Consider the following 15397-nt stretch of genomic DNA (forward strand, 5'->3'; position numbering starts at 1 on the left):
CGGTTTCCTCCCACAGTCCAAAGATGTGCAGGTTAGGTGAATTGGCCATGCTAAATTGCCGTAGTGTTAGGTGAAGGGGTAGATGTAGGTTTGCTCTGTGGAGGGTTGGTGTGGACTTGTTGGGCCAAAGGGCCTGTTTCCACACTGTAAGTAATCTAATCTAATCTAAAATACTATGTGAGGTACTCCAACAATTGCCAGGTCAATTTGGCATTTGATCACAATGTTAAAAAACAAGAAAGCACATGCAATAAATGCATAAATCATTTAAATCATTTAAACATATCACCAGGGGAGGCAATGGCCTAGTGGTATTATTGCTGGACTGTTAATCTAGAGACACAGGTAACGTTCTGGGGACCAGGGATCGAATTCTGCCACAACAGATGGTGGAACTTGAATTCAACAAAAATCTGGAATTAAGAGTCTAATGGTGACCAAGAAGCAATTGCAAAACCCATCTGGTTCACTAATGTCCTTTTGGAAAGGAAAGTGCCATCCTTACCTGGCCTGGACTACATGCAACTCCAGACGCATAGCAAAGTGGTTGATTCTTAACTGCCCTCTGGGACAGGCAATAAATGCTGGCCTAGCCAATAACGCTCTCATCCAGTAATTAAATGTTTTCAAAACCCAACAGGATTGAAATGGAACCACTTTACAAGTTCACTAGAGAACTGAATTGAGAGTCTAAACCAAATTGCTGTCACAACTGTTTGATAAGTTCAAGCAGCTTTAGAAAAGAGAAGAAAGTAAAGTTTTGTTCTTTCAACTTCCCTGTCAGACTCTGGGCAATTCACCAAATCTCTTTCATACAGCTCCCCAGTGTTAATACATTTGGTGCTATATTCTTAAAACGTTGTAAAAGGCCTTTATTATATTTTACATACTTAGCAATGCTGATAACCCAAGCTGTCAATTAATAACTACTAATAATGTATAGTATGGCATGATCATCATCGCTGCTTTTGGCTTCTCATTTGAAGTGTTAAACCTGAGGTCCCATCTGCTTTTGTACGTGAGGGTAAAAGATCCCCTGCCATTTTTGAGGAAGAATGGGGAGTTCACTTGGTGACCTGGCCAACACTTAACCCTCAAATACCACTGAAACAGGAAATCAGCTTTCATTTAATTAATTTTTACTTGTAGATAATATTCTGCAATAACTTCTTCCTCACTGCAAAAGTATGTATTTGACCAGAAAGTGCTTTGGCATATCTGGAGAATGTGAAAGATTCTGTATAAATGCAAGCTTTGTCTTTATTTTCTGCCAGAAAGGCTATCTGTTTCACTAGGGATGAGACTCAACCCAATGCCTCTGTTTACAAATCTCCTACATATTTTCATATTCCTGTGTCTTTATCTCAATGTAGTAATACCAGTTCTGAAAAACAATGATGACTTTACTACAATGAAATCAAACTGGCACTCGAGGAATGCATGAGAGACTGGTTTAGCAAGCTTTACAGAAAGTGCAGCTCCTCTTAGGAAAATGCTGTGCCTTACAAATGAGCTAGCTTCTCCAGTGAAATTTGTAATTTAAGGATATAATGCAGTCACATTACCATTTGGAAAAGGAAAAGAAAGTCTTGCATATCTATCACACTTCTTACAGGCATCAAAAAACATTTACAGCCAATGATGTACTTTGGAAATGTAGTCAATGTTGCTATTAAAGAAATTTGCAGAGGACAAGCTCCTCGAAGTTGCAATGTGAAAATGACCAGATAATCTGCTTTTGTTATGTTAATAATGGGACATATTTTGGCCAGGACTCTGAAAGTAACTCCCTTGCTCACTAAAACAATGTCATACGATCATTTATATTCACCTGTTCAGTTCAGAGAAGGTTGACTAAGCTGATTTCTGAGATGATGGGGTTGATTTGTAAGGAATATCTGAGCAGCTTGGGCCTAAAACTCATTGGAGTTTAGAAGAGTGAGGATTGATCTTCTTAAAATGGTGGCATGATGGCTCAGAGGTTAGCACTATTGCCACACAGAGCCAACGATCCAGGTTTGATTCCAGCCTTGGGTGATTGTCTGTGTGGAGCTTGCATATCTCATGTCTGTGTGTGTTTCCTCCCAGTGCTCAAGTTTCTTCCCACAATCCAGGGATGTTAGGTTAAGTTTGATTAGCCATGCAAAATGTAAGGATATGGGGAAAGGGGAGGGGTTGGGTGCTCTTCGGACGGTCGGTGCAGACTGAGACTCAATTGGCCAAAGTGCCTGCTTCCGCACTATAGGGTTCCATGATTCCAAAAACACGTAAGATTCTTTTGGGGGGAGGTTCTTCACAGAGTAGATAAGGAGAGAATATTCCCCATGAAGGATAATCTAAACCTGAGGAGTGCTGAGGTGGGGAGGCACAGTTTCACAATGGGGGGAGGGGTTCCCCATTAAAGATGGAAACAAGGAATCTATTTCCACAGGGTGGCTTAATTTTTGGAATTCCCTATCCTGGCATGTTAATTGAATATATGCAATGCTGATTTAGACCAATTGCTGACCTGCAAGAGAACTGGGGGTGATGGAGGCAGGCAGGAAACGTTACGGAGCTCATGCCATAATCAATCAGTTCAGTCGTGATCATCTAGAATCGTGGAGCAGGCTCAAGGAACCAAATGGTCTGCTCCTGCTGGCTCTTCATTTGAGAAGGCAAACCGTGCACTCCCCTTCCCCCCTCCCACTGCCCTTCACATGGACTGCTGCGTTCCTGTTGGCAAAGCAGGCTGCCAATTTCCATCTGCCTGATGTTTTTATGACAACTGATAGAATCCATGCCAGGCAGCTGGGATTTGGCTGAGTACATCGCTGGACTTTAAAGATGGTGCTGATGCCGTATCCAGCAGGAGTCAGGACCTCTGCCTGTGATGACTGGGAGAAAATGGCAAGCAGGATGCCACGGGGGCACAGTGCAAGATAATCAGCTGGGTTTGAAACAACAGCATGAGAAAACTGACTAGGACTCGCAGAGAGAAACTTTGCATGAAACTCACTGAAATAAGACTTAGCTAATATCTGATAAAATGCATTCCAATATAAGTATAAATGGGTGGCCCTCAGAAGCAACACCCATTTTTTTTTCCCTCAGTCATAGTTGAGGAGGAAGCTCAGTTCAATCAGTTTCCCTATTACCTGCTGTGCAAAATTGCATGATAGGTCTGGAACAGGAATCACACTACAGTTTATAAACAACTCCACAAAGGCAAACCATTGTCAGCTTGTTTCTTCTCTGTTTAAGCATCCACCCCACATTAGGAATGGAGGTGGCTTTGGGCTAATACTAATAAAGTTCTATTTTAACTTGAAGAAATTCTGAAATGTACAACATGGAAATCATTCAGTCAACAACATCACAGCAATAGTCGGCAATTAAGGAGACATTTGTAGGAAGCCTTGGCTTAAAACTCAAAGCTCCTAAATCTTGGGATCTGCTCGTCTTTGCAAACTACCCGTGAGGCTGCAAGTCATGCGAAAAGATATAATTAAGAGAAGGCATGATTAGGGAGAGGGACAGAGACACAGGAGGAAACCAGACAATCAATCACAAGATGGTGGTCCTGGAAGAGTTGGATAATTAAGGGGAACCAATAAAAAAGGCTGATACATGTTAAGATAAGTAGCTGGTCAAACTAGTATATAAAAATAGCTGACTAGGAAAATGTCACATGAAGTTAAAGTACTTGAACAAAGGTATTTTGTGTTGCCTTATGGGATTTCTGAGAGTTGGATTCCTGTATGCATATATGTAAGATACATGTTACCTGAATTATTTATAGCCAATTTGCATTGAGCGGTCTTATCAAGTGGAGGTGTTTCTACCTCTGAGGCCTAGGTTCCAGTCCCACCTACTTCAGAGGTGTGTCATAACAGGCTGACAAGAGGATATCCTCAACTGACTTCAGTACCTCTAAATTAGCGAGAAAACCACTGTCTGAGGTTACTACTGCTGGTTTTTTTTAAAGATCATTAGCTGATTACCAAAAATAGCTAGAAACAAAAACTTACATAGGCAAATGGTTATTTGGCAAAGTATCACTGAATGGCCAGGGCCCATGCAAGGCTAACTTGAAAGACATCAGTGTTTTGTTGATGTAAGGAACAAACCAACCATTCAATTTGCAGCCATGTTTGAAATATTTAATGGAAAAAAAAATAAAGCAATGAATAAACTGGTATACTAAGTCTATGAAATCACTCATATCAAACTCAGACCTGTTTTATTTCACAAACTGCGTCTTGGTAGCATTGGGTAACGGTATTGCTCTCCAGCTTTTATCTTTATTATTTTAGATTAGATTGGATTCCCTAGAGTGTGGAAACAGGCCCTTCAGCCCAACAAGTCCACACCAACCTTCCGTAAAGCAACCCACCCAGACCCATTCCCCTCCACTCACCCCTGACTAATGCACTTAACACTGCGGGCAATTTAGTGTGGCCAATTCACCTGACGTGCACATCTTTGGACTGTGGGAGGAAACCGGAGCACCCAGAGAAAACCCATGCAGACACAGGGAGAACGTGCAAACTTCACACAGACAGTTGCCTGAGGCTGGAATGGAACCCGGGTCCCTGGCGCTGTGAGGCAGCAGTGCTAACCACTGAGTACTTTGTGTGCAGTTGATGTGCCTGCAAACTGGGTGCACTGTTATGGCACTATGATGATATTTCAGCCCTACACTATTTAGGCAGGATACACATAGCTTCATAATATTGGGTCACATCAACAGCATGCTGATGCAGCGTGTTGCTATCACTAGAGGTTCCGTAGAAAAACTGAACAATTTTCATTCACCCCTTCATGGGATGAGGGTGTCGTGGGCAAGGCCAGCATTTGTTGCCCATCCCTAATTGTCCTGCAAGGGCATTTAAGAGGCCAGTTTACAACCACGTTGCTGTGGGTTTGGAGTCACTCATTAGCGAGGCTGGGTAAGGGTAGCAGATTTATTTCCCTATGGACATTACCAAACTTACTGGCTATTTCAACAAACCATGATAGTTTCATGATGATTGCGGACACTGATTTTTAATTCCAGATTAATGAATTTTATTAATTAATTGTATGTTAAGATTTGAACCAGTGTCCCCCAAGTATTACCCCAAGAATCAGTCTGGGCATCTGGATTATTAGTCTGTGATATTACCACTACATCACACTGAATAGGCTCTGGGGCTGTTTTACCTGGAGCATCGGAGGCTGAGGGGTGACCTTATGGAGGTTTATAAATTCATGAGGGGGATGAAGATGATAAGTAGAGAAGGCCTTTTCCCTGGGGAGGGAGAGTCCAGAACTAGAGGCCATAGGTTTAGGGTGAGAGGGGAAAAATATAAAAGGGACCTAAGGGGCAACTGTTTGATGCAGAGGATAGTGTGTGTATGGAATGGGCTGCCAGAGGAAGTGGTAGAGGCGGGAACAATTACAGCATTTAAAAGGCATCTGGATGGGTATGTGAATAGGAAGGGTTTAGAGGGATGTGGGCCAAGTTCTGGCAAATGGGACTAGATTAGGTTAGGATATTGGTAAGCATGGACAAGTTGGACCGAAGGGTCTGTTTCCGTGCTGTACATCTCTATGTCTTTATTGCTCTGTTTAGTGCGACCTAGACATTTCTGCACTCGAGCTATCCAGCAGCCCTACTTATAAGCCGCTGTCGGCTGTGCAAGACCCATTCAATGATGCTAATAACTGAAGAGCCACATAAAGTATATCAACTTTACATTTTTTTAAAGTAATACGAGATTCTAAAAAAAAAAACTGGAAGATTTATATAAAAGTTTAATGACACACCTCTGAGGCCTTAACATCCTGAGATGTGGTTTGACCTTCCAACACAGATGTAGGAACACGACCACTGCATTGGGATTGTGTTGGTTGTTATTGTTTAACAGAAAATAGAGATGGGGAGTGGGCAATTTGAACTAATCAGAGTCAGCTGTACATTTAAATTGAAATAGGCCTACTAATGTTGGCAAAAAAGCTGCTTCTCAAACATACCAACCAAAACCTTGACAAAATAATGAAGGCACACAGAAAGTATTTCGTGAAATTTTGTACAGTGCCATGTCTTTAAGACAATTAAATGTTTATGTCTGAAATTCCATATTGTGTACAAAATGGAATAGTTGCAACACAGGAGTAATGGGACACAGGTTCAAACTCTTCACTGGCAAATTCCCATTCTCGACTGTATTGTTCTGTGGCAGTCTACAGGGAGACAGATATGACCATTGGCAGTTTTGTTTCCAAACAAATCAAACACTGGCCATAGGTCATGAAAAAAAAAGATTTTGCTTTCTATTTTGAAGTTTTGGCAGGATTATTGAGTCATTTTTCCATTCTGGTCAAAACTTTCCATTTGAAAGTTGCTGATTGAATATTTTATGAAATAATCTGCAGCATGTCCAGTTTTTAACTCTCAGAGGTTTCTGAGACTGGTGGTAGATAGCAGTAAAGTAACATCAGTAATTTGAAGTACAAAAGTATGCATTTGTACACTTTGAATTTCAAAGTATCTAAGTATCTCATGGGAGAAATGTAATTTATTTTAAATTTAATGTGAGGCTGAGAAATTTAGTTTGAGATGTAACGTTAGCAGTGATTTCTCAAATTTCTTTCCTTTTCACAACAAGGGTGAAAGTGAAGCTACCATGAGACCAGGACTAAACAAATGGGTTCAATCCTTTAACACGCAAGCAGCCAGACTGAGAAACCCATGTCAGACATACAACCAAATATACAATGGCTTCAAAACTAGAAATGTGTACTGCATGTACTTTTGCTGAAAATGTAATTGAATAATGAGGAGACAAATATACATAAATTATTTCAACCTTCAAATCAAATACAGTACAAGGAAAATCTCTACCATTCTCAGTGTAGGCACCCCCCAAGTTAACAGCAAATGTAACTTTAGCAATTTGCCATTGATACAGCAAACAAATTTATAAACAAATATATCTTGAGTGGCCCATGGTAGCTACATAAAGGCAAGTAATGAACTAAATACAAACTTGAGAATTTCAACGTATTAGACACCGAATGTGCAATGTTCCTAGATCGTCACGTTAATTAGAAATTCAGGTTTAGAATGCTTAATTGTAAAAACATGTTCTTCTGTCCAGTCAAGGTCATTACTTCTATTTATCATCAACAGCCATAGAGTAAATCATTAACAAAAGCAATCTTTGTTTGAACAGCTTGTTTTGCAGGTTCTTTCCCCTTCTGCAATTTAGAAATTCCACAGGGATCACTGGTATCCATCCTGGCTTTATGCATTCAGTAAAATGCGCACAAATACATGGGTGTAACCAACTTGAAAGCTGCTGGTTCTCATGCATAAGGGATCATAAGAAAACAATAAAAATTATGAAACAATCAAAGGCACTCAAAAGTCATCAAAGACATCAGCAGTACACAGATATTTACACTGTTCGGGGTTTTTAAACAGTATACTGCATATTAAATGCCAATTAGGGACAGCAAATTCAAAGCTGGATATGTCAACCATTCCCAACTATTAATACCTGTTGGTATAAGAATTCAACTGTATAAACATTGACCTTTGTGAGAAAACCACTTGCGCCCATTGTTTCTTCAGACAACAAATAGCAAGCTTAGCTTGGCAACTATTGTCATTGAAAAGCTATCTCTTCTCCACTTAAGTTTTGTCATATCTTACCTCTCCAGCCCTCAGTCTGACCCAAAAGCCCCTTTCTAACACTGCTCCCTTAAGTTAATTTAAGATGAACATCTCTGAGCTGGATTCCTGTGTTCATATAATGGTGAATCCAGTTACTTTATCCCAGCTATAATACTGCACCCAATTATGTTTCCAGTGTGAATGGAATCAGTGGCATAAATGAAGTCCGCCAGCTAATTGCTGTCGGGCATCCATAATTAATGAGCTCAAACACAAAGGTGTTTCTATAGTGGCCCAAATTTACCTGCCCGTGTAGTCATTATATCTGCTTACTGCTGCAAGTCACACCTATGTCAGTGGTTAATGCAGAGCAGTTTCATGTGTTAAGATAGTACAGACAGAGTGTATGTGGAATTCTAGGGCATTACATCACCTCCAGCTATTAAAGCAGAGGTAAGACAAAGTGTTTTTATCTTATCACTAAAGTTTCTTTTTTTTTGCAAAAAATAATGCTATATCAATAACCAGTGTGTCCAAGTATGAATAAACACAGTCTGAGGAACAAAAGTTTAGCACTCTATAAATATACTTTTTACTCGTATGTGGAATCAGCAAATGTGGCAACACTTTGCAAGACCTAGAAAACTGAGAGAGTCTCTATTGCTGTCTGAACAATGAAGTGAGCTTCATCCAACAGTAAGCTGAGCCTCTGACTCAATATCAATCACCGATATTGTCTACTTCCACTTCCCTAAAATAATCCATCTCCAGCTCAGTTCATCTACTGCTGAAACCCAAAATACAAGTTAGTGTTTTTTAGGTTATTTAAATTTTGAAGGAATGTCTGACCTAATTTAGCAAAAAAACCTTCACAATAAAATAGCCAAAACCCACATGCCACTATTTTAAAATCCAAACACTGCAATCTTTCTGGCTAGACCCCACTTGGAGTACTATGAGCAGATCTGGGCACCACATCTTAGGAAGGATATACTAGCCATGAAGGGAGTACAATGTAGGTTTACAAGAATGATACTTGGACTTCAGGAGTTATGAGGATAGATTTTGCAAACTGGACCTGTTTGCTCTAGAATTTAGAAGGTTAAGTGGTGATCTGATCGAAGTGTTCAAGAGATTAAAAGGAAAAGACAGGGTAGATAAAGGCAAACTGTTTTCACTGATTGGAAATTCTAAAATTAGGGAGCATAGTCCAAGAATGTAAATGATTTGGATGTGAGCATAAGAGGTACAGTTAGTAAGTTTGCTGATGACGCCAAAATCTGAGGTGTAGTGGACAGCAAAGAGGGTTACCTCAGATTTCAACGGGATCATGATCAGATGGGTCAATGGGGTGAGAAGTGGCAGATGGAGTTTAATTTAGATAAATGCGAGGTGCTGCATTTTTGGAAAGTAAATCTTAACAGGACTTATACACTTAATGATAAGGTCCTAGGGAGTGTTGCTGAGTGAACCTGAGTGCTCCTTGAAAATGGAGTCACAGGTAGATTCCTTTATTGGTCAGAATATAGAGTACAGAAGTTGGGAGGTCATGTTGCAATTGTACAGGACATTGGTTAGGCCACTGCTGGAATATTATGTGCAATTCTGGTCTCCATCCTATCGGAAAGATGTTGTGAAACTTGAAAGGGTTCAGAAAAGATTTACAAGGATGTTTCCAGGGTTGGAGGATTTGAACTATAGGGAGAGGCTGAACAGGCTGGGGTTGTTTTCCCTGGAGTGTCAGAGGCTTAGGGGTGACATTATAGAGGTTTATAAAATCATGAGGGGCATGGATAGGATAAATAGATAAAGCCTTTCCCCTGGGGTCGGGGAGTCCAAAACTAGAGGGCATAGGCTTAGGGTGAGAGGGGAAAGATATAAAAGAGACCTAAAGCGGCAACTTTTTCACACAGAGGGTGGTATGTGTATGGAATGAGCTGCCAGAGGAAGTGGCAGAGGCTAGTACAATTGCAAAATTTAAAAGGCATCTGAATGGGTATATGAATAGGAAGGGTTTGGAGGGATATGGGCTGGGTGTTGGCTTGTGGGACTAGATTGGGTTGGGATATCTGGTCGGCATGGACAAGTTGGATCATATGGTTCTTTTCCGTCCTGTATATCTCTATGAATCCAATTAGAGCTGAACTGATCAGGAGAGATATTAGGAAGCACCTCTGCACATAAGGGTGGTTGTGGTTTGGAATTCTCTTCCACAAACCACAGTGGATGCTAGATCAATTGTTAATTTTAAATCTGAGATAGATAAATTTTAATTAAACAAAGGTATTAGAGAGATATTGGCCAAATACAGTATATAGGGTTAGGCCACAGATCACCCATGATCTTGGTGAATGGCCGAACAGGTTCAAGGGGCTGAATGGCCTATCCTATTCCAATGCTCTGACACATTAACCATTCATTAAATTATTATTATTAAATGTTGTCTTAATTAATGTGCATTATTTAGGGAAATACATTGCAATATATTCTCACTAAGTACATAAAATCCAATTTAAACTGCCTTGCACAAAGCCTTCCTGGATGAATTGAGTTCACTAGCCCATGTGGAAAATGTACCAATAGCGATACTCACGGGTTGTTTTAATTATAGGCATTTTATTGAGGAGTTTATTTTCATCGCTTCCCATTATTTCTTGGACGTGAACTCGGACCTCTATATTCAGAAATTGTACAGTAGACTTTTAAGATTTACACAGGCAGCAGCTGGATAGAGCTGTCTTTTCTCCAGCCCTACCCCCCTCCTATTTATCTCTCAGCCCGCTTGGCACCCCCCCCCCCCCTTCATATTCCTGATGAAGAACCTGTGTTTGAAACGCCGACTGTCCTACTCTTTGGAAGCTGCCTGACTGACTGTGCTTTCCCAGCACCACACTTTTTGTTACTAAGCTACCATGCCACCCCTAAAAAGCAAAAAACAGTAACAAAAACTACAGTCCTTTACAATAAATTCAGTTCACTGAGACGTAATTGACTATTTAGTTTGCAAAGTCCAAACTGTACCAAATCAGTGTATGCATGCAAACACAATTGCAACATTGAAGAGTAAATAAGTAAAGTCCACATTTGCAAGTCTTGAAGCCAAACTGTTTTTGCCAGTGCAGTTAATTTAGAGAGCTTCCAGAAACAGTTTCCCTTTCATGAAAAAAGAACAATCTTTGTAAACATACAACATGGGAAATTTTTCAAAATTCAAGTCATAGTTTGATTTAATTGATTGCAAATCATTGGCCTGTAAGTAGAGCAGCAGCAAATCACTGCCGCAGTCATTATACAATAAACAAGACTGATGTGGATAAAAATATAGTATTGTTCCATACTTGTTACAGCACACCTACTTGTGTTGGCATCCTTACTGTCTACCCCTAAATTTACAAATTTTAACAAAAGAAACTGGTGATAATCTGTTTCTCCATCATGACAGCTGATCAAAAATAAACATTTTGTTATATAAAGCTTTGCATATTTATATTGTATTAAATATGTTACTTTTATATCAACGGGCTACAAATGGTAATTTCATGATTTCTGTGATTTAATTAATAAGAGGGGCAAATAATCTGGTTATAGTATTAGCACGCGCTATTAAAAATAGCAAAATTGTAGCTTTCAAATAAAAAGGACAAAAATGTCAGAAATGCAGCAAAAAAATTAGTGATAGTGCTAAATTAATGTAAATGACACATTTATAGATTTTGTTCCATTACGGGAAACCATTTTTCCAGCAACATAAAAGTGACATATTACTACCAAGGGCATGTGGCTGAACGTGGTACAATAACCAGTGATATTAAAAAAAAACGCCAAAGATTGGAAATGCTGGTAGCAGCTACCTTTCCCAAAAAGAGCAAAATCTGGCCAAACACTCCCAGAAGTTTGATTAAATATAACCTGCGCCATGATAATATTGTAGTTGCATTTATCAAAAAATTATACTATGCACACTATCGATATTAAAAAATCCACTTTAAACATCATAGGTTCTGTGTAATCACAGATCTTTATCATAAATGCACATAGATTGCACGTAAAATCATAATATGCACTTCTGCATTTAACTTCTGCTTACAAGCGAGCGAGTTCTAGACCCAACTGCTTTCAAAAATATGTTCCACAGACAAATGAATACAATAGACTACAGGATGAGGACCCATAAAGGTAAATGCATTTTATTCCCTATATATTTTGGCTCAGAACTGTGGCATAATATTTGCACTAATATTGGTGTCATACACAAGCACAGAATTTGTTACTCAAGTCTAGCTGAAAAGATGATTGCTGTTTCCAATGTATTGATTGTTACATGATCAAGCCAATTATTAGGGCACCACAGAAGGCAAATTTAAGAGAGTAAGACATGATTTGAACCAGAGGGGCGAGCATTTCCCAGCGCTCAGTACATTCATGAACATTCAGCTTTGTTTTGACAACACAACAATGTTAAATGGATACATTTTTCTGCTGCTGGTCCACAATTACCAGATTTATTAAAGTGAATTTCAAGAATTGTCACTTGGGGATCTGAACACCCCTCCCCCCAATACCCCCCAGGATACTTGTTCAATATCATAAACATTGCATCACTATAACCCAATGTAGAACAGAGTTAAATCATACCCAGTCATTGCTTTGATTCTGCAGCATGCAGTACAATCACAGATTACAGTACAGGAGGAGGATATTCAGCCAGTCATATCTGTGCTGGCTCGCTGAAATAGTAATTCACCCTTTGCCACTCTCCTGCCTTTTTCTTACAGATCTGTAAATCTTTCCCATTCAGGTAATGATCCAATTCCCCTTTGAAAACCTCAACTGATCCCACCTCCACCACACTCTCAGACAATACACTTGCTACTTCAAATTGTTTTGCTCTTGTCGTCATTGGTGCTTTTGCCAATTTTCTCAAATCGGTGTTCTCTGGTCTCAATTCTTCCAGCAACAGGAATTACATTTCTCCATCTATTCTGTCCAGACCCCTCGGAAGTTTGAATACTGCTATCAAGTCTCCTCCCAGAAGAACAGTTCCACTTTCCTAATATTTCCCTGTGACAGACATACAGCAATGCAATCATTCTGAAACTGTAACACTAATGTAAATTACGTTCAAATGGCAGCTCAAGAATTAGTTTTAACTTCTAATTTACTCTACTGTGGATTAAAGAAAAAAATCTCTTTGGTTTTTGAAATAATTTAAGTAATTAACCTTGAACCTTAATTGTGCAAACATAGATCTCTAAAATGCCAGTGAGGGTAAAGAATACTCTATTTATAGCCTAACCCTTCAACAACACTGACCTACTTACAGGGGTCTTTTCAGGCCAATTGTAGCACATAACAAGCATATCTTTCATCTTGTCACTTACAATTACATTTCCTTCCAGAAAGTGAAATGCTGCAGAGAATAGCTCATTAAGAGAATGGTCTATTTGCACAATTAATAGGATTCAATGAAGATTCCACTGCACTCATTTCAGAAATTTGGCATATGTATCAAACCTTATATAATATGAATGAAGCAAAATTAAAGAATTAACAGTGCCAACGTTGACAGAGATGCTCAGCATGTGATATCATCTGCACCAATATCCGCGTAGCTTCTCAAATACACAAGCAGATGTTTGCAAACAAGTAGCCAGGGGAAACTGCGCCACAATCTTATAATTCCATAACATGGCAAGTTTCATGTTGGAACAAAACCAACATTATTTCTGCCAATTACTTGTTAAAGGAACATACCTGCACCTAATTAAAATATTCAGTACAAACTATGACAAGAAATTCATGGCTCCTAAGCTAAAATTTGTGTTTACAGAATGTAGTGAGTTTCTTTTACAATGTAATGTCAGACAGAATTTGGAACTTCCTTGCACCATCTTTGGATTTTTACTCAGATAGTACATTACACAAATGGGAAGCAAATTGAAAGGAAATTTACTGCAAATCCCTCCATTAGCTCCACTACTGCATACAAAGCATCACCAAGAGATACTTTTGTAAGCCAATCGCTAACTCACCTGGACGAGATCATCAATGCTGTTTCTAAGTTTCTGTTTCTCCTTTTCATGTAACTCTTTAAGATCTTCAGTTTCCCGATCATGGTTTGACACCTCCTCCTTCAGGACACCTCGAAGTGCTGTCAGCTCTCTTTCTCTTCGCCTCAACAACTCCTGCTGATCTTCTTTAGCTAACAGCACCTCTTCCAGCTGCTGCTTTGCCTGCATCATCTCCTAGAACCAGAAACAGCATTCAAACAAATTCTCAGGAACAGCCCAGATATAAACACCCTTGACATAAACAATTTTATGATTAGTAAAATAATTTAAAATAGGAGTATACAGACTGCAGAAATTAACTCATTAACCTTTTAATCTGCATCTGCAACAATATCAACTCTTTCTCCTACCCTGAAGGTGTTGACTCCTGCTGAGTTTCAGTTTGACAGGCACTGAAATCTTTCTACTTCCCAATCCAGATCATTAGTTACTGGAAGAGTAACCTACCCAGACCCATTCCCCTACCACATTATCCTATATTTGCTCTTGACTAATGCACCTAACCTACACATCCCTGAAGACTATGGGTAGTTTAGCATGGCCAATTCACCTAACCTGTACATCTCTGGATTGTGGGAGGAAACCAGTGCACCCGGAGGAAACCGGTGCACCCTGAGGAAACCCATGCAGACACGGGGAGAATGTGCAAACTCCACACAGACAGTCGCCTGAGGCTGGAATTGAACCTGGACCCCTGGCACTGTGAGGCAGCAGTGCTAACCACTGAGCCACCATGCCGCCCCCGTACAATGATTTCTTCAGATTTGAAATACGTACAATATTATCCTGGATTCTGATAGTTTTCAATGTTTCCTTCACTGGCATTTATTTATCCTGGACCTGAAATGCAATGCTTAAGGATAGCCTATAGCATAATAAATTGTATTATGATCTGTGAAAGTATCGGTTGAAGAGCCTGACCTCCACAATGTTTATTCTGGCAGGAAATGGAGAGTGGTCATGTTTCTTATGTCCCTCTTCAATATTCCTTACTAAACTGTAAACATGTTCACTTTCAGTTGAAACCACTATTTGGCAATTCGGAGTTGGATCCTTGCCCAGCTTTCCCTCCTTAACTCAGATACACCGAGGCTAACTGTGTCTCAACAATCAAAATGGTAGAGGTCATGTGAGACAGTGCAAACTCAGACTGAAACTTTGAACCTTTTGTTTCAGCTGTTCACTGGACAAACTCATTGTGACTTTGGACAGCTCAGTGGTTTTCAGTAAGCTTAGATTAACTTTTGAGTAGAATCGTCTGAAGGAGCAGCAAAGTAGAGTTTGTATAAATACTATCCTGTTCCTGAATTGCATTTCAATTAAGATATGGAGTGTTACTGTGTAATATTGTTATTTTAGCAAAATTAGTTGTAATTAGATAAATCCATACTATTAGGAGCATAGATTTATCACTCTGCTAGTCATTAAAGGTCAAATGTAATAGACAACAGCTGCTATTTGGAGAACAAAAATAATTAAATTACAGAAAAACGTCATTTTTTAAGTAATATAGGTATATAATTAAAGCATACAGATCTGAATTACATGTATTTCACTTATGGTCCATGTTGCAATAGTCATTCTTCTTAGAGATTATAACGTGAATCCTGTTATTCCAATGCATGAGGAGGTTTTGTGAGGCAGTGGATAATGTTGCTGACTCTTGAGTCAAAAGCTACGTGTT

General features: G+C 39.4%; 1 protein-coding gene across 6 annotated transcripts in view; it reads right to left on the reverse strand.

Annotated features, from left to right (window-relative positions):
• cgnl1 (cingulin-like 1) overlaps nucleotides 1-15397 on the reverse strand; it is a 145053-nt gene that overhangs the window by 56054 nt on the left and 73602 nt on the right. For all 6 annotated transcript variants that reach the window (XM_043677455.1, XM_043677456.1, XM_043677457.1 and 3 more), the window contains one exon: nucleotides 13675-13887. In XM_043677455.1, coding sequence (XP_043533390.1) covers nucleotides 13675-13887 — 213 coding nt within the window. The remainder of the gene's footprint in view (nucleotides 1-13674; nucleotides 13888-15397) is intronic.

The sequence above is a fragment of the Chiloscyllium plagiosum genome, chromosome 36, assembly GCF_004010195.1.
Source record: "Chiloscyllium plagiosum isolate BGI_BamShark_2017 chromosome 36, ASM401019v2, whole genome shotgun sequence".
Taxonomy (NCBI): domain Eukaryota; kingdom Metazoa; phylum Chordata; class Chondrichthyes; order Orectolobiformes; family Hemiscylliidae; genus Chiloscyllium; species Chiloscyllium plagiosum.